Source organism: Microcaecilia unicolor, chromosome 7 (genome assembly GCF_901765095.1).
Source record: "Microcaecilia unicolor chromosome 7, aMicUni1.1, whole genome shotgun sequence".
In the NCBI taxonomy this organism is placed as follows: Eukaryota; Metazoa; Chordata; class Amphibia; order Gymnophiona; family Siphonopidae; genus Microcaecilia; species Microcaecilia unicolor.
The window spans coordinates 138,453,307-138,480,942 of record NC_044037.1 but is presented as its reverse complement, the minus strand read 5'-3'; the positions used below and the strand labels follow the sequence as shown (position 1 = coordinate 138,480,942).

Sequence of the window (27,636 nt, the reverse complement as noted above, 5' to 3'; positions counted from 1 at the left end):
TGAGGTCTTTCTTTCATTGGAGCTCATCTGGAACCCTTCAGAGGATGACTCCCCCAGATTTCTTCTTCCTAAACCTCACTTATAAAGAAAATAACCAGGGAAGCAAAACCTTAAATGAGCTTCATTCTGTTTCTGAGTCTGACGTCCTGCACGTACAACGTGCAGCGACGTCAGACTCAGAAGAAACTTTCGGCGCCAGCTTTAGTGGAAGAAGAAATGAAAGGACCTCGGCTTGGCTGGCGGGGGTTGGGGGTCCCCCGCCAGCTGACGGAATTCTTTTAACGGCAGCCGGCAGCGGCAGGAGGACGCGGACCTCGGCTGGCGGGGGTTGGGGTCCCCCGCCAGCGAAGGTAGGCGACAGCAACGGAGGGGGAGGGTTGGCAGCGGTAGGGGGGTCCAGGGCGAAATCTGAGGGGGCCCAGGCCCCTGAGGCCCCACGCAGATACGCCCCTGCTTCACAGCCTATTTCTCACTGTTAATTCCGTATTATAAACTGTTGTAGAAGAATGCTTTTGCACTGCATTCAGGGATCTCACACAGTAACCCATTCCATATTCAAATAGTAATACAACATTCCATCTCACAGACTTCACATAAAAACATAACATTTCCCTGCACAGCTATCAGATCAATCTGGAGAATACAGCACACACATACAAAAGCAGAGCTAAATCTGCCACCTCAAACCTGGCACTGAACTCAGAGCACTCACAAACAACACACCTTTTCCACAGACACAGCCTAAAAGTTTCTTTCTCCAAATAACAGATTCACCTTCAATTTCCCCTTAATCCCCCTTTAAATTCTAGCACATTTCTTTCCCTGACACCCTTACAGTTTCTCTCACTTAGTATAACTACCAGCATAAATCATAGTCTCCCACACTCCTGTGTCTCAACTGTTTTTCCCTGTTCTAAAAAGAGTAGGCAGCCATGTGTCCACTTAATACCTTAGCATACAGACTCTCATTCCACAAAAATGTAACTCACTTTTTATCTCCCTACCCATCTTCAAATCATTGCTCAAAGCCCACCTCTTCAATGTCGCCTTCGGCACCTAATCACTACACCTCTTCTCAGGAAATCTCAACTACCCCAACTTGACATTTTGTCCTTTAGATTGTAAACTCTTCTGAGCAGGGACCGTCCTTATTTGTTAATTTGTACAGCGCTGCTTAACCTTAGTAGCGCTCTAGAAATGTTAAGTAGTAGTAGTATCTCTTGGAACCCAGTTCTATCTCTGAAACACCCTTCTCACTCACCTTAGCTCACTTTCAATATCAAAGTACCCTCCCCATCGGCCGTTTGATTGTGCCATCGACTTGGTGCCTGGACATACTCCACCCCGGGGATGGTTGTACACCCTGTCTCGTGGAAAGTCAGACACGATGCTGCAGTATGTCCGGGACAACCTGGCTAAGGGCTTCATTCAACTCTCTTCCTCGCCGGCTGGCGCGGGGTTTTTTCTTTGTGTCCAAAAATATGGGTCATTATGGCCATGCATTGATTATAGGGGGTTGAATGCCATCACCATCAAGAATAGATACCCCTTGCCTCTCATCCCGGAGCTTTTTGACCGTATTCAAGGGGCCACCATTTTTTCTAAATTGGACTTACGTGGTGCTTACAATTTAGTGCGGATCCGGCCAGGGGATGAATGGAAGACGGCCTTCAATACCCATGAAGGGCACTTTGAGTATTTGGTCATGCCGTTTGGCCTTTGTAACGCCCCAGCCGTCTTCCAGGACTTTGTGAACTCCATTTTCCAGGACCTTTTATATACATCTGTCATAATATATCTGGACGATATCCTTGTCTTCTCCTCCTCACTTCAGGAACATGTGAAGCATGTTCGTACGGTGCTTCAATGACTGCGGGACCATCATCTCTTCGCGAAACTCAAGAAATGTGCATTCCATCAACGCAGCATCCCTTTTCTGGGCTATATCCTTTCAGCAACAGGATTACGGATGGACCCCGGGAAGGTCCAAGCCATTCAAGATTGGCCATGACCACAGGGATTGCGAGCGCTCCAACGGTTCTTGGGGTTTGCTAACTATTACAGACAATTTATACACCGATAGTAGTGGCAGCTCCCCTGACCGCCTTAACCAAGAAAGGCACTAATGTTCGGAATTGGTCTCCGCAAGCCATCAAAGCTTTTGAACTCCTCAAGAAGGCTTTTCTTTCTGCACCGGTTCTTCATAGTCCTGATCCCCAGCGACCCTTTACTTTGGAAGTGGACGCCTCAGCCGTGGGAGCGGGGGCGATCTTGTCACAGACTTTGGAGGCAGGAAAGCGGCATCCATGCTTCTTCTTTTCCAAGAAATTCACAGCGGCCGAACGGAATTATACTGTTGGAGATCGGGAACTGTTAGCCCTCAAGTTAGCCTTGGAAGAATGGCGATACCTTTTGGAGGGAGCAGTGCATCCGATTTCCGTCATTACCAACCACAAGAACCTACTGTACCTGCAGGACGCTAAGAGACTTAACCCCCGGCAGGCCCGATGGTCTCTGTTTTTCACTCGGTTCAATTTTCGCCTCAGCTTTCGTCCTGCAGAGAAAAATGTCCAGGCGGATGCATTGTCTCGAGCCTTCAACCCACCGGAAGAAGTCGAGGAATGTCATCCTATGCTTGATCCGGCTTGCATTGCCGCGACTACTCTCACGACTCCGGGAGCTTCCAGGATTTCAGTGGCTCCACGGTTCTGCAAGAGAATACTTAGATGGGGACATGCTTCCTTGATCGCTGGGCATCAAGGATATCATAAGACATTACATCTCATTTCTCGCTTTTATCGCTGGCCCCGCATGGCCCAGGATGTCCGGCAGTTTGTCACTACCTGCCCTACTTGTGCCCAACACAAGAGACCTATGGGGAAGCCCTGGGGGTTGCTTCAAACCATTGCCGGTGCCGCAAGCTCCATGGCAGGAACTGTCAATGGACTTCATTACTGAGTTACCACCCTCCCAGGGGTGTACGGTCATTTGGGTGGTGATCAACCGCTTTTCTTGCATGGCCCACTTCGTTCCCCTGAAGGGACTTCCATCAGCTGCAGTTCTTGCCCAACAGTTCATTCTCCATATCTTTCGCCTACATGGATTGCCACTCCGCATTATCAGCGACCGAGGTCCGCAATTCACCTCTAGATTTTGGAGGGCCCTGTGTTCCAGCTTTGGTATCATGACCCAATTCTCCTCGGCATACCATCCCAAGACCAATGGCATGGTAGAGCGAACGAATCAAACCCTGAAGTTATACCTCCGGATGCATGTCAATGCGCGACAGGATGATTGGGTTTCTTTATTACCATGGGCTGAGTTTGCATATAATAATAGCCTCCATTCAGCAGCGCATACATCTCCGTTTTTTGCAGCCTATGGTGGCACCCATGATTGCCTCTTCCTATGCCACAAGCGCCAGCGGCAGTTCCTGTCTCTGCTCCACCTCAGCTTTACAGAACCTTGACTGATCTCCACAAAGTATGGAAGGATATACAGTCTCACCTTCATCAGGCCGCAGAGACTTACCAGAGGTTTGCCGATCGCAAGAGGCGATTCGCCCCTCAGTTGGCACCAGGTCAACGGGTTTGGCTCAATACTCAGTATCTCAAGCTCAGACTGCCTTCCTTCAAATTGGCGCCCAGATTCATTGGGCCTTTTACCATCACGGAGCGCATAGGAGCAGTTACTTATAGACTCCATTTGCCATCCCATTTCAAAATACATAATGCATTTCATGTCTCCTTACTCAAACCTTTTGTCTCGTCTAAGTGGCATCCTAAGCCCAAGGTGGGTCCTGCCCTGGACGTGTCCTCGGAACCAGAGTTCGAGGTTCAAGACATCCTGGATTCCAAATTAAGGAATGGACATCTATACTATCTCTTGGCATGGAAGCACTACGGCCCTGAAGATAACTCCTGGGAACCTGCTAGGCAGATTCACGCTCCCCAGTTGCTCCACGACTTCCATGCCCGCCATCCTTCTAAACCAGGTCCGAGGTAGAGAGGGAGGCCTTTAGGGGAGGATACTGTCATGATCCCTGTCTTTGCAAGTATGGGCACCGGAGGATCAGACGGCCATCTTGGATTTGGGCTTATTCCAAGTTTTGGTGACCATCTTAGAAGAGGGTGTATTAAGCCAGGGCAGCCATCTTGGAGTGTGGCAGCTTCAGGAAGGAAGCCCTTATTTGGTCGTAGGGTGTATCTGATGGGGGCTGCCATCTTGTTTTCAGCTGTGCTTGGTTGAGCCTAATTCCTTCTCTATTTAAGGCTCTGCCCTCACTCCATCTGTGCTTCAGCTTCTACTCAGTTCGCTGGATAGTTGCAGTGCTTCTGGATCTACTTCTGACTGATGCCTGGATCTGATCTCTGCCTGTTCCTGGACCTGCTCTTGACCGCTGCCTGGTACTGACCGCTGCCTGTTCCTGGACCTGCTCTTGACCGCTGCCTGGTACTGACCTCTGCCAGTCTCTGGACCTGCTTTTGACCGCTGCCTGGTACTACCTTTGCCTTGCCCTGGGTTTTGCTGTTATCTGCTGCCGGGTCTAACCCTGTGGACTTTGTGCTGGACTTTGTTCTCTCTGTAGCTGGCTACTCGCACTCAGGAGCTTAACTCCTGGGGAACGGTGGGAGGCACAGGGAGGACTCAGGGTTTTGGCCGACAGCCCGGTGAGGGATTTCCTTCATCGAGTACAAGGGCTCACCTCTCCTTGGAAATACATTACAGGTAGCAAGAGACTCCGTGGGGAGTTATTTGATGTTGCATCTATGGCTCCATAGCACAGAATTTCTTGTTTTGGCAATTTATGGACCTAATAAATATGATCCCTCATTTTTCCTATCATAAATACATAGTTACATAAGTATTGCCATACTGGGACAGACCGAAGGTCCATCAAGCCCAGCAGCCTGTTTCCAACATTGGCCAATCCAGGTCACAAGTACCTGGCAATATCCCAAAACAGTACAATACATTTTATGCTACTTATTCTAGAAGTAAGCATTTTAATAATGGTCTATGGACTTTTCCTTTAGGAAGCCATCCAAACCTTTTTTAAACCCTGCTAAGCTAATCGCTTGACTACATTCCCTGGCAACGAATTCCAGAGTTTAATTACACGTTGAGTGAAGAAATATTTTCTCTGATTTGTTTTAAATTTACTACTTTGTAGCGTCATTGCGTGCCCCCTAGTCCTAGTACTTTTGGAACAAGTAAAAAAGCGATTCATGTCTACCACTCCACTCATTATTTTATAGACCTCTATCATATCTCCCCTCAGCCGTCTTTTCTCCAAGCTGAAGAGCCTTAGCCACTTTATCCTTTCCTTATAGGGAAGTCGTTCCATCCCCTTTATCATTTTCATCACCCTGTATCTTTTCTAATTCCACTATATCTTCTTTGAGATGCGGTGACCAGAATTGAACACAATATTCGAGGCATTTTTGTTTTCCATTCCTTTCCTAATAATACCTAACATTCTATTCACTTTCTGAGCCACTGCCACACACTGAGCACAGGGTTTCAATGTATCATCAACAATGACGCCTAGATCCTTTTCCTGGTCGATGACTTCTAATGTGGAACCTTGCGTTACGTAACTATAATTTGGGTTCTTCTTTCACACACGTATCACTTTGCACTTGCTCACATTAAACTTCATCTGCCATTTAGATGCCCAGTCTCCCAGTCTTGTAAGGTCTTCTTGTAATTTTTCATAATCCTCTTGTGATTTAACAACTTTGAATAACTTTGTGTTGTCAACAAATGTAATTACCTCACTAGTTACTCCCATCTCTAGATCATTTATAAATATGTTAAAAAGCAGCGGTCCCGCATAGACCCACGAGGAACCCCACTATCTACCCTTCTCCATTGAGAATACAGATCTTTTAACCCTACTCTCTGTTTTCTATCTTTTAACCAGTTTTTAATCCACAATAGGACACCACATCATATCCTATGACTCTCCAATTTCCTCTGGAGTTTCATGAGGTACTTTGTCAAATGCCTTTTGAAAAGGCTCACCGGACTTTTTTTTAAAAATCGGCGTTACTTAGGCACACAACAAGTTATTCTATAATACTGCACATAAATTTTAGGAATGCCCACGACCCGTCCATGCTTCTCCCATGGCCAGACTCACTTTTTGAGATCCGCGCAGTAGAATATACATGGACTACTTTATAGAAATATGCTTGGTAAGTAGTGTGTGTAAATTCTAAGTGCCAGTTAGTGCTCAATAATTGCTTGTTAACATCCAATCATTGGTGCCGTTTGGATTGTTAACCAATTGAGTTGTGCACATAAAGCAAAGATACATACCTGTAGCAGGTATTCTCCGAGGACAGCAGGCTGATTGTTTTCACATGTGGGTTGACGTCCGCGTCAGATCAGGAACCGGCAATTTTGCAAGCAAAATATTTAAAAATCTTGCCAGAGTCTTCTGGCGCACGTGCAGCCGTCTTCCTGCCTGTTGCATGAGTGTTCCCGCTCAGTTTAATCAAAAAGCAAATAAACAACAAACAACAACTCCAAAGGGGAGGTGGGTGGGTTTGTGAGAACAATCAGCCTGCTATCCTCAGAGAATACCTGCTACAGGTATGTATCTTCGTTTTCTCTGAGGACAAGCAGGCTGCTTGTTCTCATGTGGGGTATCCCTAGCAACCAGGCTCACTCAAAACAATGAACATTGGTCAATTGGGCCTCGCAATGGAGAGGACATAACATAGATTGACCTGAAACCATAAACAACTAAGAGTGCAGCCTGGAACAAAGCAAAAATGGGCCTAGGGGGGTGTAGTTGGATTCTAAACCCTGAACAGATTCTGCAGCACTGACTGCCCAAACCGCCTGTCACATCGGGTATCCTGCTGGAGGTAATAGTGAGATGTGAATGTGTGAACTGATGACCACGTTGCAGCCCTGCAAATCTCCTCAATGGAGGCTGACTTTAAGTGAGCCACTGAAGCAGCCATGGCTCTAACATGGCCCTCCAGAGTCAGCCCAGCTTGGGCATAAGTGAAGGATATGCAATCTGTGTTTTCCGATGGCGACTCCCCTCCTGTTGGGATCAAAAGAAACTGGGCGGACTGTCTAAGGGCTTTGTCTGCTCCACGTAAAAGGCAAATGCTCTCTTGCAGTCCAAGTGTGCAAACTGCTTTCGCCAGGGCGGGTATGAGGACGGGGAAAGAAAGTTGGCAAGACAATAGACTGGTTCAGATGGAACTCCAACACCACCTTTGGCAGGAACTTAGGGTGCGTGCGGAGGACTACTCCATTGTGATGGAACTTGATATAAGGTGCATGCACTACCAAAGTCTGAAGCTCACTGACTCTACGAGCTGAAGTAACAGCCACCAAGAAAACGACCTTCCAGGTCAAGTACTTCAGATGGCAGGAATTCAGTGGCTCAAAAGGAGCTTTCATCAGCTGGGTGAGAACGACGTTGAGATCCCATGACACTGGTGGAGGATTGACAGGGGGCTTTGACAAAAGCAAACCTCTCATGAAGCAAACAACTAAAGGCTGTCCAGAGATAGGCTTACCCTCTACACCAGGGGCGTAGCCACAGGTGGGCCTGGGCAGGCCTAGGCGAACTTAGTTTGGGTTCAGGCCCACCCAGCAGTGGAGCACCTTCATCAGCAGCACGGCAGCGGAGGGACCAGGCTGAGCTCCGATCTTGCATTTGCCTCCCTCTCTCTCACGGCAGCGTTTCCCAGACGCTGCCTACCGCTGCCACGATTGGATCCTGCATCTACCTCCCTCTGTCCCAGCAGCAGTGGTAGCGATTCATACATGCTGCCTCCTGCTTCTAACCCGGAAGCGTCTCCTCTGCCGTGTCCTGCCCCAGCAGAAACAAGAAGTTGTGACAATGGGGGCGGGACACGGCAGAGGAGACGCTTCTGGGTTAGAAGCAGGAGGCAGCATGTACAGTGGGGGAAATAAGTATTTGATCCCTTGCTGATTTTGTAAGTTTGCCCACTGACAAAGACATGAGCAGCCCATAATTGAAGGGTAGGTTATTGGTAACAGTGAGAGATAGCACATCACAAATTAAATCCGGAAAATCACATGTGGAAAGTATATGAATTTATTTGCATTCTGCAGAGGGAAATAAGTATTTAATCCCTCTGGCAAACAAGACCTAATACTTGGTGGCAAAACCCTTGTTGGCAAGCACAGCGGTCAGACGTCTTCTGTAGTTGATGATGAGGTTTGCACACATGTCAGGAGGAATTTTGGTCCACTCCTCTTTGCAGATCATCTCTAAATCATTAAGAGTTCTGGGCTGTCGCTTGGCAACTCGCAGCTTCAGCTCCCTCCATAAGTTTCAATGGGATTAAGGTCTGGTGACTGGCTAGGCCACTCCATGACCCTAATGTGCTTCTTCCTGAGCCACTCCATTGTTGCCTTGGCTGTATGTTTTGGGTCATTGTCGTGCTGGAAGACCCAGCCACGACCCATTTTTAAGGCCCTGGCGGAGGGAAGGAGGTTGTCACTCAGAATTGTACGGTACATGGCCCCATCCATTCTCCCATTGATGCGGTGAAGTAGTCCTGTGCCCTTAGCAGAGAAACACCCCCAAAACATAACATTTCCACCTCCATGCTTGACAGTGGGGACGGTGTTCTTTGGGTCATAGGCAGCATTTCTCTTCCTCCAAACACGGCGAGTTGAGTTCATGCCAAAGAGCTCAATTTTTGTCTCATCTGACCACAGCACCTTCTCCCAATCACTCTCGGCATCATCCAGGTGTTCACTGGCAAACTTCAGACGGGCCGTCACATGTGCCTTCCGGAGCAGGGGGACCTTGCGGGCACTGCAGGATTGCAATCCGTTATGTCGTAATGTGTTACCAATGGTTTTCGTGGTGACAGTGGTCCCAGCTGCCTTGAGATCATTGACAAGTTCCCCCCTTGTAGTTGTAGGCTGATTTCTAACCTTCCTCATGATCAAGGATACCCCACGAGGTGAGATTTTGCGTGGAGCCCCAGATCTTTGTCGATTGACAGTCATTTTGTACTTCTTCCATTTTCTTACTATGGCACCAACAGTTGTCTCCTTCTCGCCCAGTGTCTTACTGATGGTTTTGTAGCCCATTCCAGCCTTGTGCAGGTGTATGATCTTGTCCCTGACATCCTTAGACAGCTCCTTGCTCTTGGCCATTTTGTAGAGGTTAGAGTCTGACTGATTCACTGAGTCTGTGGACAGGTGTCTTTCATACAGGTGACCATTGCCGACAGCTGTCTGTCATGCAGGTAACGAGTTTTTGGAGCATCTACCTGGTCTGTAGGGGCCAGATCTCTTACTGGTTGGTGGGGGATCAAATACTTATTTCCCTCTGCAGAATGCAAATAAATTCATATACTTTCCACAATGTGATTTTCCGGATTTAATTTGTGATGTGCTATCTCTCACTGTTACCAATAACCAACCCTTCAATTATGGGCTGCTCATGTCTTTGTCAGTGGGCAAACTTACAAAATCAGCAAGGGATCAAATACTTATTTCCCCCACTGTATGAATCGCTACCGCTGCTGCTGAGACAGAGGGAGGTAGATGCAGGATCGTGGCGGCAGTAGGCAGTGTCTGGGAAGCGCTGCCGTGTGAGAGAGGGAGGCAGATGCAGGATTGGAGCTCAGCCTGCTTCCTCCAATACCGGGGCTGTTAAGGGTGGTGCCCCATTGATTCGAGAGAGAGTTGGGGGGAGGTCTCCTTCCAAAAGATAGATGCTGCATGATGGGGCATGAGGTGGAGAGGGGCAAGAGAGAGAGAATTGTGAGACATAGGATAGAGAGGGGTAAGAAAGGAAAAAAAATCTTGCATGGGGAGGGGAGAGGGATGAGAGAGGGAGAAATGTTGGACATAGGGGTAGTGGTGAGGAAGAGATGGTAAATGTTGGACAGGGGGTGGTGAGGAGGGGAAGATGGTGAAAAATTGGACATGATGGTGGAGGGCAGGAAGAAATGCTGTAGGGGGAAGCGAGAGATGTTGGATAGGGCACAAGGGAGAGGGAGAGGCAGAAAATGTTGGACATGGCAGTGGAAGGGAGGAAGAGAGAAAATGCTGCATGGGGGGAGGAGGGAAGAGAAGTGTTGGACCCATGGCACAAGCATAGGCACCCGGTATAAGAGCTTGGACAGGCTAAGCCTCCCTGCTGTGCTCTGAGGGTTTTAAATTGTTGATTTACCTCCATCCTCACAGCAGGAGCTGTAGTGAAAGCCCTCTAGCCTTGTCCAGTTGTAGAAATTGGTTTATGGTTTGTTTACTTTGCTGCTGGGAGAGCAGGGGAGGGGGGTTGGCTGGAGGTGTCCGAGGTTGCCAGGGAGATATTTAACGAGGATGACTTCCTGACCTGCACTGAGAACAGATAGCAGCAGATACTGGACCAGCATGATCAGAAAAAGTCACCAAACAAAGGTAGAAAAGATCATTTTATTTCATTATAGTGTTTGGAATATGTCCACTTTGAGAATCAGGTGCTCAACATTAAAAGTTTATATTTATTTACTTATTTATGGCATTTTATCCCACATTAAACATGAATTAGGGTGTTTTGTGGTTCTACATGAGAATTGTGATGATATATGATCCCTTGTTGTCATATTGTTGACGGTCCTGCATTTTCCGTAGGGTGGTATATTGGTATATTAGGTTTCTGCCCAGTGTAATATTATGGTACAGTAAGTTTCTGAGTGTGTTTTTGCACAAAGTTGTGCATAGTGTTTTGCAGTTGAGCGATTGTGCTTAGAATATGCTTTGAGCAACCACTTTATTCTTTGACATATGATACATATCTAATATCTAAATTTAATAAAGGTATTAATTGTGACTTTTATTTTTTTTATTTATTTTTTTCTGTGTGTTATCAGACAATTATGGATTTAAGCTCCACCCCTGGCCCCACCCCTAACCCCGCCCCCTTTAGCCTCCCCAAACAGTTGGGCCAACCGACCGCCTATGGGCACAAGAGAGGGAGAAATGGAGAAAGTGGGAGAGAGGGAGATATATTGGACCTGGGGGTGAATGAGAGGGAGAGAGAAACACAGGAGGTGGAGAGGGGAGAAAGGAGGAGATGTATTCAGGAGCAGAAGGGGTGATGGAGAGATGCCGGACAGTGGGAGTGAGGGAAGAGAGAGGGAGAAATGTTTGAACATAGGGGAGAGGGCAGGAGGGAAGAGAGAAGGGGCAGAGAGATGTAAGGCTACAAGAGTGAGGTGGGGAGAAAGAGGGAGCAGATGCTGGGCTAGAAGGGTAGAGGGAAGGAAGATGGTGGAACCATGTGGGAGAGGCCAGGAGGGAGAAGAAGAGGGTGGCAAGGAAATGAATAAATAAATAAATAAAAATATAGTGATTACAGAGGATAGAAATATGGTAATGAAAGAGAATGAGGGTTGAGGAAGGAGTGAGGTGGGGAAATGGAAAAGCTAGTGGGTGAGAGAAAAAGATGAAAATCTGATAGGTAGCTGTAAACTAAAAGGAGGAGAACAGTGAGAGGTGAAATGTGAGTTGACAGCAAGGCAGAAAGAAAAAAAAGAGAGGGAAGAGCTAAAAATAAGAACAGTCAATATGTCAGAAGCAGGTGTAGTGAAGGTAAAAGAAGACAAATGAACAGCAGCTGCTTGAAAGAGAATTAGAAGACGACAGACAGGAAAGCAGAAAAGAAACTGCAAACCAACATGATGGAAAAATACAATGTCCAGACCACAAAGGTTGAAAAAAGCAATGTATTTTGAATGTTTTAAATGGAATATGTTGGCTTTGGAAATCTACATAGCAAATGTGTTTGTATCGTGTTGAGGAGAAGAAATCAATTTCTATTTTTATTTCTCCAGTGTTGCAGTACATGCTAAGTTTAACTTTTGGGGTTTTGAGTTCAATTTGGTCTAAATATTTTTATTTCTGATATGTGATCCCCTGTTCTGTATTTGGTGAGGGTCCTGTTGGTGTGACAGTAATGGCAGGTGGGGAAATGAAGGGAAGGCAGGGAGGAGAGGGGATCAGGGAGGGAGCCCTAGCATGTCTAACACCAGTTCTGACCCTTGCTGTATAGCTGGTAGGGATCCTAACCTCCCAGCTGAGGACTTCCTCCAAGACGGCCAGAACCTCCTTCTACCAAGCTCTGCAGTCGGTGACAGCATGCTTGAGGTCACCAACAGCTAAGCACGCATAGGGTGCTGGCATCAGTGGCTTACGGATGTTTGCTGCTGCCTGCCAAGTTTGGTAAAAGGGAGTTCTGGCCACCTCAGAGAAAGTCTTCAGCTGACAGAGCTTGAGGATCCTTATTAGCTAATGTACTTACATTTGCGGTAGGGCAGGGCAGAGAAATATTGTGCCCACCCACTTTGGGCTCAGGCCCATCCAAAATTGGCTGTCCGACTACGCCACTGCTCTACACGGCGATGATAAGCACTAATCACACTAAGGTGAACTCTTACGGAGTTGGTCTTGAGACCAGACTCTGACAAGTTTAGAAGGTATTCAAGCAGGGTTATGTAGGACAAGAAAGAGGATCTAGGGCCTTGCTGTCATGCCAGATGGCAAACTTCCTCCATTTGAAAGAGTAACATCTCTTCGTGGATTCTTTCCTGGAAGCAAGCAAGACTCAGGAGACACCCTCTGAAAGACCCAAGGAGGCGAATTCTAAGCTCTCCATCCAGGCCATGAGAGCCAGACACTAGAGGTTGGGATGTAGAAGCGACCCCTCGTTCTGAGTGATGAGGTTGGAAAACACTCCAATCTCCACGGTTCTTCAGAGGACAACTCCAGAAGAAGAGGGAACCAAATCTGATGTGGCCAAAGGTGCAATCAGGATCATGGTCCCACAGTCTTGCTTGAGTAGCTGTATGGGAGGATACGCAATACAAAAGTCCTGTCCCCAATGCAGAGAAAGGCATCTGACCGCTAGTCTGTTGTGGGCCTGAAGCCTGGAACAGAACAGAGGGACTTTGTGATTGATCTGAGTTGCAAAAAGATCCACCGAGGGGGTGCCCCACGCTCGGATACTTGCGGACTATGCCCATGTTCAGTGACCATTCGTGAGGTTGCAATTATCCTGCCAGTCTGTCGGCCAGACTGTTGTTTACCCTTGCCAGATAAGTGGCTTGGAGAAACATGCCGTGACGGTGTGCTCAAAGCCACATCTGGATAGCTTCGTGACACAGAGGGCGAGATCTGGTGCCCCCCCTGCTTGTTGGTGTAGTACATGGTAACCGATTGTCTGTCTGAATTAAGATTACTTGGTTGGACACCGATCTCTGAAAGCCTTCAGAGCGTTCCTGATCGCTCTTATTCCAGAGGTTGATCTGCAGACCTTTTTCCTGAAAGGACCAGGCTCCCTGAGTGTGGAGCCCATCTACAAGAGCTCCCTACCCAGGAGGGATGCATCCGTTGTCAGCACTTTCTGTGGCTGAAGAACTTGGAATGGTCACCCCATGGTTAAATTGGATCAAGCGTCCACCACTGAAGAGAATCTGATAGCTGGTGGACATTGGACTACATCTTCTAGATCCCCCGCAGATGGAAACCACTGGGAAGCTAGGGCCCTTCTTCCCTGGTGGAACGGGTTTCGACCGCATTGGCCTTAGAAGGGCGGAGAGTCCTCTGCAAGTACCTGCTTGTGCTGGAGCTGTAAGAATGAGCTCCCGGTGGACAATTGGAGGTTTGGATTCCAGATTAAGGGTGTATCTGACCGGACTATTTGAAGAACCCACTGATCAGAGGTTATGAGAAGCCACCTTTGGTGAAAAAATATCACCTCCCCCTGACCGGCAAGTCGTCCAGCACGGACACTTTTTCTGAGGCTAAGCTGAACTGGAGCCAGTCAAAAGCCCATCCCTTGCTTTTGCTGGGGAGCCACAGAGGCCTTAGGCGCACCGCTGTTGACGAAAACGACGTGCTGGGGCTGAGCCTGGACAGGCTGCCGAGAAGCAGAAGCAGGAGTGTACCTATGCCTAGCATAGGAATAGGGAGCACTTCCTCTTCCCTCCAAAAAGCCTCCTAGATGAGGAGGTAGTAGCAAGAAGACGCCCGGTGGGAGAGAGAATCCATAGCATCATTGTGCTTTTTGAGCTGGTCAAACCAGATCCTCTACCTTCTCACCAAAAAGGTTATCCCCCTGGCAAGGGAACATCCGCCATCCGCTGCTGGACCGAATGATCCAGGTCAGAGACACGCAGCCATGAGAGTCTGCGCATCACTATACCTTGGGCAGCGATCCTGGATGCTACATCAAAGTGTTGAACGTACCCCTGGCCAGGAATTTTCAGCACGCCTTCTGCTGCCTGACCACCTGGTGAAAAGGCTCGGCCTGCCTCCGGAGGGAGTGCATCAACCAAGCTAGACAGTTGCCTCACCAAGTTCCGCAAGTGGATGCTCGTGATGAGCTGGTATGTCTGGATTTTTGGCAGCGAGCATAGCTGATACGCCTTCCTCCCAAAAGAGTCCAAGGTTCTAGATTCTCTGCCTGGGGGTGCCGAGGCATAGTCCCTAGTAATCTTGGCTCTTTGAGAGCGGAAGTCCACCACCATGGAATTGTGAGGTAGCTGAGACTTCATCAATCCAGGTTCCCCGTGGATCCGATATTGGGATTCAGTTCTTTCGGGATCACAGGGTTAGACAGAGGGAATGACCAGTATCGCATAAGAACTTCCTTGAGTACACTATGCAAAGGAACCGTTATGCGCCTTTCTAGGTGGAGAAGGATAATCCAGGACCTTGAGCATCTCAGCCCTGGGCTCATCCTCAACCTCCATAGGGAGGGGAATAGCTGCAGCCATTTCCCGGACAAAAGAGGTAAAGGATAGACTCTCTGGTGGAGAAAGTCTCCTTTCTGGTGGAGGGAAGGTTCAGAAGGAATCCCATAGGACTCGTCAAAGAAGAGTACCTGGGATCCTCCTCTTCCTCCCACGAGCGCTCATCTTCAGTATCGAACAAGACATCTCTCACAGCAGTCTGAAACTGAGCCTGCCTCAACGCCGAGGAACAACATCCTTGATGGCGGTGGCAAGAAGTCGACACCCGCCTGGACTCCGGTGAAGCTTCCTCCACCGACATCGAAGGAGAGTCGACCTGGTTGGCAGCTGACACCGATGCCGCAGGCGGTACCGAGGTCGGGGACCTCACCACAGGGCCAGAGACCGTTGTAGCCGACAGTACGGAAGGCGCAAACACCCCTGACACCAAAGCAGACTGGCGCAGTAACCCTTCCAGAAGCTCTGGAAGCAGGGCCCTGATGCGCTCATCGAGAGCCGTCGTCAGACAAGGGCTGCGGGGTCGGTATAGGAGCTGGTGGCAGAATCTGTCGAGGCTCGGGAGCAGGTACCGGGCTGCTAGACCGATGCATCGGCACCTCCTGAATAGAGGGAGAGCGATCCTCTCGCACCAACGCTTCCTGGGTGCCGAATTCCCTCGACTCCCTGGAGCTCCCAGCACCATGTGTCGAAGCAGAATGATGGCGGTGCTTCTTCTCCTTCGCTCAACGCCCGTCATCAAGACTCCTCGGTACCGATGAGGAAGATGTGGAATCCTCATTTCTCCTCGGGGCCGGGTCCGATATACCAGGAGGCCTCGAGACAAGTGGAGACCCACTCGATGCCTCACTGCTCCCAGCACGAGTTGGTCGTTCCGCAGCCATTACCTTCGCTCCCAACATCAATGCGTCCCTCGATGTCAATGTCGACGATGCCGACCTCGGTATCGATGTCGATGTCTATGTCGAGGACCAGACTGAGCCCCAAAAAGCTTCTCTCGTTGGGCCTCTCGAGACGCTTGGGTCCGTTTCTTCATGTGAAGACACAGACTACAAGCGACTGGGCTGTGGTCGGGCCCAAGGCACTGAATAAACCAAGTGTGGGTATCGGTACCCGAGATAGTTCGGTTGCACCGAGTACATGTTTGAAGTCGCTGGGTGTCTTCGATGACATGGAAGAAAAAAACGGCTTCAACGAAATCAAAAGACGCGATCGTGCCTGTTAAAGAAAAAGGCACAATAGAAGGGAGCAACCCAATCCGCGCGGCCCTAAGCTGGCCACTTCGAAAAACAAAGGAAACCTCAAAAAAGGGGCAAAAAAATAAAGAAAACTACGGGAGGTTTATTTTTTTTAAACGTAAATTCTACTACAAAAAAGAAAGAAAAAGACAATGTCAGAAAACTGTTTCTCGGGCCTGTGAGGAGCAGGGAAAAACTCGACCCATACCTCACCATGGAGGAAAAATAACTGAGCGGGAACGCGGCCACGCATGCGCGCTGCACGCGTGTCAGAAGACTCTGGCAAGATTTTTTTATATTTTGCTTGCAAAATTGCCGGTTCCCGGGCCGACGCGGACGTCGACCCACATGTGAGACAAGCAGCATGCTTGTCCTCAGGAGAAATCAGAATACGCCCATATTTGCACGCTCAACTATACTATATAGCATTTTCAGGATACTGTTACAATAATTTGTTAAAGTTGGAATAAAAGTTCATTTATGAGAGGGAGGGAGGTAGAGCCCAAAGTGAGGGGACACATTTTCTTATCCATTTACAGATGGGTTTTAAACCTCAAGAGCACCCCTTTACCATTCCTTTGTTGTTACATACTGTCAGCAGCTGTCAACAGGCCTCCTTTGCTCTTATTCCATTTGGTCAGCCCTACTGTTTCTCATTAGAGAACGTGTTCTTTTTCTGTTTTTTGCTATAGGTTTTATTTGTTGTCATTGTCCCCGTCCCTTTCTTTTACAATTGGCTAGCTTCCTTTCCTAACCTTTAATGGCCTAAATACTGCAGCATTAGGTGAAGACAACTTGCATTAGAGCCCTCCTACCCAGTTAAATTACTTTGAATATGTGATCATGTAACTTTCAATATCTCTGATTTATGTAAATCCTTAATTTTCTTATCATCTACTCATTTCTTAAGGTTTCTACTATATAGTATCATAGTAACATAGTAAGTGATGGCAGGTAAAGACCTGAATGATCCATCCAGTCTGTCCAACAATCATATTCATTATCAATTCAAGATTAAAGCAACAATGACTGTGATATTATACACTAGATCATGGTCTTTGGTATTTTTGGAACACAGACCATAGAGGTCCGCCCAACTCTGTCCTTATATTCCAACTACTGGAATTGTTGTCAAAGCCCATTCCAGCCTGTCTGAATCCATCTCGTCATTTGCAGGACACAAGACTGTAAAAGTCTGCCTGGCACTGTCCTCATGTTCCAGATTACTGGAGTTTCCGTCAAAGTTTTCTCCAGCCCATCCTACAGTCAGAATGTGGGACTACAAGCCAATCCAGCTCCAGCCTTAGTTGATACAGCCAGAGTTGCCATCTAAGCACCACTTGACATGCAAACACATATGCAACCCTTTAAGTTTTTTTTTATATATATATTCATTTTCTAAGTAGAGATCCTTTGTGTTAATCCCATACCTTTTTGAATTCTGCCAAAGTTTGTTTCTCCACCACCTTACTTGGGAAGGCATTCCCAGGCATCAACCACCCTCTCCATGAAAAGCAGTTTTCTGACATTACTCCTGAGGTCTACCACCCCGCAACCTCAATTCATGTCCTCTAGTTTACCATTTTCCCTTCTCTAGAAAATATTTATTTCTATATTAATACCTTTTAAGTTTTTAAATGCCTGTATCATATCTCCCCTGTCTCACTAGGTCTTCCAGTCTCTTCTCATATGTCTTTTGGAGCAAGCCCCATATCATTTTTGTTGCCTTCTCCTGGACCGCTTCAACTCCTCTTATATCTTTAGCAAGATGCGGCCTCCAAAACTGAACACAAAGGTGGGACCTCACCAATGACTTATTTAGGGGCATCAACACCTCATTTTTCTACTGGTTACACCTCTCCCTATACAGCCTAGCATCCTTTGGCTATGGCGACTGCCTTATCACCTTCAGATCCTTTGATACTATCACCCCAAGATCCCTCTCTTTGTCTGTGCATATCTGCCTCTCTGCCTAACGCATACGTCTCCCTTAGATTTCTACTCCCTAAGGGATCCATTTATGAAGCTACAGCAAAAGGGGACCTGCACTGGTGTTGGCACATGTTTTGACCGCGCACCGAGGCCCCCTTTTACTATAGTGGGTAAAATGCAAGTCTTTTTTTTTTAAGAAATGCTGTGCGACAAGTGAAGCGCTTGCCACGTGCTCATTTTTTTTGGGGGGGGGGGCACTTACCGCAACCCATTGAGGTGGTAAGGGCTCCCACGCTAACCTTGTAGTGCAGGAAATGGTGTGCGTTTTAGTGAGCGGTAAGCCTGCGTTGGGCTTACAGCTGCTTTGTAAAAGATGCCCTAAGTGCATCACTTTGCACTTCGTTGCATTGATTTTTAATTGCCAAACATTAGACCATTCTTCACTAGTAGAATCATTAGGTATTAATGAACACTTATTTAAGATACAATTCCACCTGTCTATAAATTCTCTTTCCTCTGTGAACATGAATTTCTAGCACCTTCATCTCTGTCATTCCTTATTGGGTCAGTATTCAGCTGCTGTCTTTGTTACCATCCTTTTGCACGAGTAGCATTCTGTTTGGCAAGCTTTGCCTACGTCTACTATTTCACTCAATTAATGGTAAGTTCTTTCTAATATTGCTCTTTTATTTCATTTGGCGGAACTCAATATTTCAAAGTCACTATTCTCTTCAGCCATTTCTGTTTTTTGTCCCATATGTTTTAGATTCTGGTATGATGGTGCAGTTTATGTGTGTAGTATTAATGCCGACAGACTTTTTTTCATTTTTTTACGTGCTTCACTTTCTGCTATCGTGAGTTTACCATGGTCTTCAGTGTGGAAATTATCAGATAGCTACAGTTTGGGGATGTTTGGCTGGTGATTGTGTTCTCTGGCTTCTTTTCTATTTCAATATGAGTAAAGTAGAGCTCCATCCTATTTAACGTAACACAGTCATATGACAGCACATTGATTTTTAATGTTTCATGCATCATCATGCACCATTGACTCCATATAAAATATTTCTTAGACATTAACATCAGAATAACTATTATTTCTGTTTGCATATACTTGTAGTCACATGAACATTGACCAGAACAGTCTTCTTTTGACTTTTGGCTGTTGTCAGGTTTCAGTATATTGGTTGATTAAGGATTCAACTTTCTTATTCCAGTAAGTGCCTAAGGTGTAGTTTGTATTAAATTTTGTTGTTGTTTTTACCATGTTTGTTTATGTAAGACACAATCATTCATTTTAAATATGCATTTTTTTTCTTTGTAACATTTTAAAAAATTGTTGGCAGTATGTCCTAGTCATTTGTAGGATTTTTTTTAACTTTATTTTTACACATTGTTATTTGAGTCATATTCTTTAATATGTTTATTTGTATTTATAATATATAGTTGAACTTCCTTTAGATTGGTTATGGACTCCTGATGCAGGCAAGAGTGCCAAAACATGGGCTGTGTCGAGTCCCACCAAATTATTGTTAATCAGCACTGTCTCAATAAATAAGGAAAGTAGGTACCTATGTTTTTTTTATAGAACAGGCTCTTACCAGATGTTTCTATGTTCCTATTTAAAGGTGCACAATTAAAGAATTATCTCCAAGTAGGGTGGGCAATTTTCTTAAAACCCATGAAAATGGATTTTAAAATTGCTGTCTGCCTTACTGTGATGAACATATAATACTCAGAATCCAATAGGTTCTTTTATTATATATATGCAGGCTGAAAAAAGGCAAGTCTCATTTTAAATGTTATTCTTCCTTATTTGGTTTTCTAACTGGATGAAGATATATCACTGACTGTTTTATTTTTCCACAGCTAATTGATGTATTCTTCTTCCTCTTCCTTTTTGCTGTGTGGGTAATCGCATTTGGTGTGGCACGGCAAGGCATCCTACGCTTAAATGAACATCGTTGGGAATGGATATTCGATCCGTTATTTATGAGCCTTACTTGGCAGTGTTTGGCCAGTACCCTTCTGACATTGATGGTATGAGATCAACAGAGATAAATACTGCCACTGATGCAGCAGGGAATTAGGATCACATCACCATAGGCAATTCAGCATCACATATGGTTAACAATTAAATATAAGCAAAGAAAACCAAAACACTCCCACACGAAAACAAGAAGGAAAAGGACCAGTGAGAATGGCCATACAAGCGGATCAGAATGACAATATCAAATCCTTATTGAAGATACTGGAAGTGTGGAAAATGGATGAAACTTTGCCGGACAGTGGACCCAACAAGGGCAGTGTTTCAAATGAAAAACCTTCCTCAGGAGTCCTCATAAAATAAATAAATATCAAAATATAAGTAAACATGTAATAAGTGTATGATATAAATAATAATGGAAGGATAATTATGAATGTTGATGTGCACATACTGTCACAAGCAAAAAGAACATTAAGAAATAACCATAGTGTAAAAAATAGACAGTGATATAAAGTGTGGAAAAATGTATGTATTAAGAGTGTTATTCAGTTAATGAAAGGGAAAGAGGGAAAAGATCTTTCTCCAAGGACAAGCAGGCTGATTGTTCTCACACTTGGGTCGACGTCCACGGCGGCCCCAGGAATGGCAATTTTTCATAGCAAAAATCCACAAAGTTTTGCCAGAGCCTTCTGGCGCACGGGGCGCACGCATTGCGCATGCTTTGCCGTCTTCCCACCCGTCTCGCGAGTGTTCATGCTTAGTTTCCATTTTTCCACGGTAGAGAGCAGTTGTTTTGTCCTTTCTTCTCGGCCCTTGGAAAGAGCCTTCGCCGTTTTACAAAGTTTTACTTCGTTTTTTTTCTTCTTTCTTTACGTTTACCCTGTTCCCTTTTTAAAAAAAAAAACAAATTTCCTTTATCTTCTCTTAGTTTTTACCCTAGTAAGTTTTCGTTCGCCTCCATCACGGCCCTTTTAGGCCACGCGTACGTTTTGTCCTTTTTGTGTGCTTTTTCAAGCCACAATCGCAGATTTTGATTTCGCTAGTGCTATTTTTCCATCCATGTCATCGAGGACTCCCAGCGGCTTCAAGAAGTGTACTCGGTGCAACCAGTCGCTCTCAGGTACCGATCCCCACGCGTGCTGTCTTCAGTGCCTTGGGCCCGACCATCACCCAGATACATGTAAGTTGTGTCTCCGCCTGAAAAAGCGGACACAAGACAAGCTCTTCGAGACCGACTTTTCGGAGCTTTGACCGGTTCCTCGACGTCGACCGAGGTACCGAGGTTGGCAGCGTCGATATCGGCACCGGGGATGGCATCAACTTCAGGAGCGCAGGTAATGGCTGTCCGGAGACCATCACACACTGGGAGCAGTGAGGCGTCGAGTGAGTCTGCACCTGTCTCGAAGTCTCATGCTGTACAGGCCCCACGGGACGACCAGATTCAGACCGACCCCGAGGAGGCGTGTGGATTCCACGTCCTCCTCGTCGGTACCAAGGAGAGCCGATGACGTGCATCGAGTGAAGGCGAAGAAGCATCGTCATTGGTCTCCTTCCAAGCACGGTACCGAGAGCTCCAGGGTGTCGAAGGATTCGGCACCTGTGAAGTTCCGATGCCGGGAGGAACGCTCACGCTTCATTCAAGAGGTGTTGGTGCATCGGTCTACAGACAGCCCGGTACTGCCTCCTTGACCTCCACAGATTCTGACGCCGATTCCTGTACCGACCCGCAGCCTTGCTCGACGGCGACTCTAGATGAGCGCATCCGAGCCATTCTTCCAGGTCTTTTGGAGGGGTTGCTGCGTCAGTCTGCTGCAGTGCTGGAGGTGCTTGCGCCTTCCGCACCATCGGTGGAAGCGGCAGCTGGCTCTATGCCATGGTGAGGTCCTCGACACCGGTACTGCCTGCGGCATCGGCATTGGCTGCCACAAGTCAATTCCCCATCGACAACGATGGAGGGAGCTTCATCGCCGCCGGCGTGGGAGTCGACCTCTCGACATCGCCATCGAGGACTGGTTCCTCGGCGTCGAGACGGGCATGGTTTAGGACTGCAGTTAAAGAACTCCTGTCCAACACATATGAGGATGCCTCGTGGGATGAAGGGGAGGATCCCAGGTATTTCTCTTCTGAGGAGTCTTGTGGTCTTCCTTCTGATCCTACTCCTTCACCAGAAAGAAAGCTTTATCCCCCGGAGTATCTTTCTTTCTCTTCATTTGTCCGGGAAATGTCTGTAGCCATTCTCTTCCCAGTGGTATCTGAGGATAAGCCCAGGACTGAGATGCTCGAGGTCCATGACTATTCTTCGCCACCTAAGGAGTCATCCACAGTTCCTTTGCATAATGTGGTCAGAGTCACTTATGCGGAACTGGATGAAACAGTTAAGTAATCCCTCCATCCCCAAGAAAGCTGAGTCCCAATATCAGATTCACAGAAAACTGAGTTGATGAAGTCGCAGTTACCTCACGACTCTATGGTTGTGGATTCCGCTCTCAAGAGAGCCAGGAGTTCTAGAGACTTTGCCTCGGCACCCCCAGGAACAGAATCTAGAACCCTGGACTCTTTTGGGAGGAAGGCATATCAGGCCTCTATGCTCGCGGCCAAAATTCAATCTTACCAGCTCTACACGAGCATTCACTTGAGGAACACGGTGAAGCAACTGGCGGACTTGGTTGATAAGCTCCCTCCGGAGCAGGCCAAGCCTTTTCAGGAAATGGTCAGGCAGCAGAAGGCATGTCGTAAATTCCTGTCCAGGGGTGCTTACGATACTTTTGATGTTGCATCCAAAATCGCTGCCCAAGGTATAATGATGCGCAGACTCTCATGGCTGAGTGCCTCTGACCTGGACAATCGAGTCCAGCAGTGGATTGCGGATGTCCCTTGCCGGGGGGATAACATTTTTGATGAGAAGGTCGAGCAAGTGGTTGATCAAATCATGCAGCGGGAAACCACTATGGACAATCTCTCCCGCTGGTCACCTTCTGCTTCTACCTCATCTGGTAGACGATTTTTCCGGGTAAGGAAGAATGCTCCCTATGCCTATAACAGGCATAGGTACAATCCTCCTTCTCGACAGCCTTCTCAGGCTCATCCCCAGCGCGCTTGTGTGCGCCAAGGCAGGCCCCTGCAGCTCCCCAGCAAAAGCAAGGGATGGGCTTTTGATTGGCTCCAGCTGAGCATAGCCGCAATAAAAGTGTCCGTGCCAGGCGACTTCCCAGTCGGAGGGAGGTTAAAACTTTTCACCAAAGGTGGCCTCTCATAACCTCTGACCGGTGAGTTCTTCAAGTAGTCCAGTTCGGATACTCTCTCAATTTGATATCCAAGCCTCCAAATTGCCCACCGGGAGCTCAGTCTTTCAGCTTCCAGCACAGGCAGGTACTTGCAGAGGAACTCTCCGCCCTTCTAAAGGCCAATGCGGTCGAGCCGGTTCCACCAGGGCAAGAAGGGTTGGGATTCTATTCCAGGTACTTCCTTATGCAAAAGAAAACAGGGGGGATGCGTCCCATCCTAGACCTAAGGGCCCTGAACAAATTCCTAATCCGAGAAACGTTCAGGATGGTTTTCCTGGGCACCCTTTTTCCATGATTGGCTATGCTCTCTGGATTTAAAGGATGCTTATACACACATCCGATACTTCCAGCTCACAGGAAGCATCTTCAATTCCGTCTTGGAGCGCAGCACTTCCAGTATTGTGTTCTGCCCTGTGGTCTGGCGTCTGCGCCCAGGGTCTTCACAAAATGCCTGGTAGTAGTTACAGCATCACTACGCAGACTGGGAGTGCATGTGTTCCCTTATCTCGACGATTGGCTGGTGTAGAACACCTCAAAGTCAGGGGCTGTACAGTCCATGCAGATGACTATTCAACTGTTGGAGCTACTCGGGTTTGTTATAAATTACCCCAAGTCCCATCTTTTCCCTGTTCAGCAACTGGAATTTATAGGAGCTCTGCTGGACTCACAGTCGGCTCGCATGAGAGCAGACAATTTTCTGTCTCTAGTCTCCATGGCCAGAGCGTCTCAGCGGATCACAGCTCGGCAAATGTTGAGACTTCTAGGCCATATACCTCCACAGTTCATGTGACTCCCATGGCGCGTCTTCACTTGAGATCAGCTCAATGGACCCTAGCTTCCCAGTGGTATCAAGCTGCGGGGGATCTAGAGGATGCAATCCAGCTGTCCACCGATTTTCACAATTCCCTTCAGTGGTGGACAATTTGACCCAATTTGGTCTTGGGACGTCCCTTTCAAATTCCTCAGCCACAAAAAGTGCTGACAACGGATGCATCCCTCCTGGGTGGGGAGCTCATGTCAATGGGCTTCACACTCAGGGAGTTTGGTCCCTCCAGGAAAAAGGTCTTCAGATCAATCTCCTGGAGTTGCGAGCGGTCTGCAACGCTCTAAAGGCTTTCAGAGATCGGTTGTCCAATCAAATTATCCTAATTCAGACAGACAATCAGGTTGCGATGCATTACATCAACAAGCAGGGGGGCATTCGATCATGCCCCCTGTGTCGGTAAGCCGTCCAGATGTGGCTTTGGGCTTGCCGTCACGGCATGTTTCTCCAAGCCACGTATCTGGCAGGTGTAAACAACAGTCTGGCCAACAGGTAGAGCAGGATAATGCAACCTCATGAGTGGTTGCTCAATATGGGCGTTGTATGTAAGATCTTCCGAGAGTGGGGCACCCCCTTAGTGGATCTTTTTGCCACTCAGCTCAATCACAAGGTCCCAGACTTCAGGCCCACAACAGGCTAGCGTCGGATGCTTTTCTCCTTCATTGGGGGAGGGGCCTTCTGTATGCATATCCTCCCATACCTCTGGTGGGGAAGATTTTGCTGAAACTCAAGCAAGACCGCGGAACCATGATTGACTATGTCATAACAAACTCTATAAGCCACATTGAGCCTGCAAATAGGTGGGAAAATGTGGGATACAAATGCAATAAATAAATAAATGATTCTGATTGCTCCCTTCCGGCCCTGTCAGATTTGGTTCCATCTTCTTCTGGAGTTGTCCTCCAAAGAACCGTGGAGATTGGAATGTTTTCCAACCCTCATAACTCAGAAAGAGGGGGCGCTTCTGCATCCCAACCTTCAGTCTCTGGCTCTCATGGCCTGGATGTTGAGAGCGTAGAATTCACTTCCTTGGGTCTTTCTGAGGGTTTCTCCCGGGTTTTGCTTGCTTCCAGGAAAGATTCCACGAAGCGGTGTTGTTTTTTCAAATGGAGGAAGTTTGCCGTCTGTGTGTGATAGCAAGGCCCTAGATCCTCGCTCTTGTCCTACACAGACCCTGCTTGAATATCTTCTACACTTCTCAGAGTCTGGTCTCAAGACCAGCTCCTTAAGGGTTCATCTTAGTGCAATTAGTGCTTTTCATTGTTGTGTAGAAGGTAAGCCTATATCTGGACAGCCTTTAGTTGTTTGCTTCATGAGAGGTTTGATTTTGTCAAAGCCCCCTGTCAAACCTCCACCAGTGTCATGGGATCTCAATGTCGTTCTCACCCAGCTGAGGAAGATCCTTTTGAGACACTGAATTCCTGCCATCTGAAGTACTTGACCTGGAAGGTCATTTTCTTGGTGGCTGTTACTTCAGCTTGTAGAGTCAATGAGCTTCAAGCCCTGGTAGTGCATGCTCCATATCTCAAGTTTCATCACAACAGAGTAGTCCTCTGCACGCACCCTAAGTTCTTGCCGAAGGTGGAGTCGAGTTCCATCTTTTTTTTTTTTAATTTATCTTTATTAACATTAATACAATACATGCTTCAGTATGCCAGACATTTTCTTTCCTCTTACATCGAGAGTCTATTACAAGTGTCCGTTCAATGGAACGCTAGTGCACTAGCACAGCACAATTGCATCAACATTTTCCGTTTTTTTCCCCCCGTACTATTAATACCCCTCTTCTGCCCCTTAAGAAACTCTTCATTCAGAAAGAAAAAGGATTCACACCCTTCTCAAACAGCCAACTTATACACATCCCTTACCTATCCCCATCCCTTCCCCCCTCCCCCTTATGTACCTGTAAGTAAGACATATGTTTGAAAGAACCTTAGTTCCTTGCGAGCTCCTCGAGCCGTTGCCACAACATTGCATATTGTCTGCCTTCCACATTTGCAGATTTCCTATACAATGAAATCTCATAGCGTGCTATCTCTTACTTTTACCAACCAACATGCATACGAAGCCGGGCCTCACTTGTCCAAACCCGCAGAATGGTCCTCTTGACCGCCAGTACTGACATGTACAAGAATCTCCTCTGCGGCCGAGACAAGCCTTGTGCAATTAATTCTGATTGATCCCCCAGCATCAGTGCTTTATATGACCACTCCACCGTTAACTGTAACACCCTATTGAGCATGCAAACACTTCATTCCATATTATCAGTTTAGGACATTCCAAGAAAGTATGTAGGAAAGTGCCAGTTCCCGACTTACACTTAATACATCTGTCTGAGTCCCACATGTTCATTTTTTTCCCCTTCTCACAAGTAATATATGCCCTGTGTAGCAGTTTAAATTGGGTTTCTTGCCAGTCTGCCGATTTTACCATTTCAAATAGTGTCACATACATCATGTTAAACTGTGGCTGTGAGTAATCTGTTCCTAATTCTTCATTCCATCGGGTAGCAGCCCCACCGCTCCACCCTCTGGATGACCATTTTCACCAACTTATACCAATTGGATAACCGGTTGCCCGCTACTGGCATCCGCAGCATCACTCATCCAGGCTACCATAAGTCCAAGACTCCCCATATTTCGCTTTCATCTGTAACCAATAGTGCCTGGCTTGCATGTATTGTATCATATGAGTGTTGGGGATCTGCCATGTGTCTTTCACCTGTGAAAATGACATAAAGTTATCCCCCCTGCAGGGACCAAATCTCCTAAAGTCACACACCCTTTCCTTGCCCATGTCTTGAAGTATGAGGGGCCCACCCCCGCGGGAAAATCTACCAGTCCTACCAGTCTCAGGAAGGGTGATGCATACGGACTCCGTGCCTGTCTGCTCCTCCACCACTTCCAAGCATTCTCAATGGTTGAAGAAAACTATACTGCCTGTTTAACTTTGTGCCCAACCCCGGAGGTGTATGTAGTAGGTTTATAAACGTATACGGAGAGCACCAACCCTCCCACCATTGAGTCGGTGTAAATTTCGACTGCCCTATTATGCCCTCATAGATCAGTCTCATTAGCGCAGCCACATTGTATAGTCGGAGATCTGGCAACTTAATGCCACCCTTCTCCCTATTAAGTATTAACGTTTGATGTGCTACTCGGGAACCCTTTTGCCTCCATATAAACGATCTAATTATAGACCGGAATACTCTTTCATCTTGCCGTTTTATCCAAATTGGCATGGCCTGTAACGGGTATAGGAGCTTTGGCAGCAATACCATCTTAACCATTGCTACTCTACCAAATAGTGACAGTGGTAAGTCTTTCCACCGAAGACATGATTGTCTTATTTTATCTATTTGGTCTAGAATATTTCGTTTATACATCACAACTGGATTAGTACTCAGGTGTATGCCCAGATAACGCATTGACTGCTGCACTGGTGGAATAGGCAGTTTCCCAAACCTTGAATTTTCTTTGCTACCTGCTAGGGGGTAGTTCAGATTTATCACAGTTGACTCGTAAGCCAGAGATTCCCCCAAACTCCTTTACCAGTACTAGTGCCTTCCCAGGTGGGTGAAGGCATCCGCCAAATAAAGTATAATCATCCGCAAATAGGTTAA

General features: G+C 47.1%; 1 protein-coding gene across 1 annotated transcript in view; it reads left to right on the top strand.

The window, feature by feature from the left end:
- Positions 1-27,636, top strand: part of TRPM8 (transient receptor potential cation channel subfamily M member 8) — a 1,843,971-nt gene that overhangs the window by 1,574,774 nt on the left and 241,561 nt on the right. Inside the window, 2 exon segments of the mRNA XM_030210821.1 lie at positions 19,790-19,898; positions 19,901-19,960. Of these exon segments, the coding sequence (XP_030066681.1) occupies positions 19,790-19,898; positions 19,901-19,960 (169 nt within the window).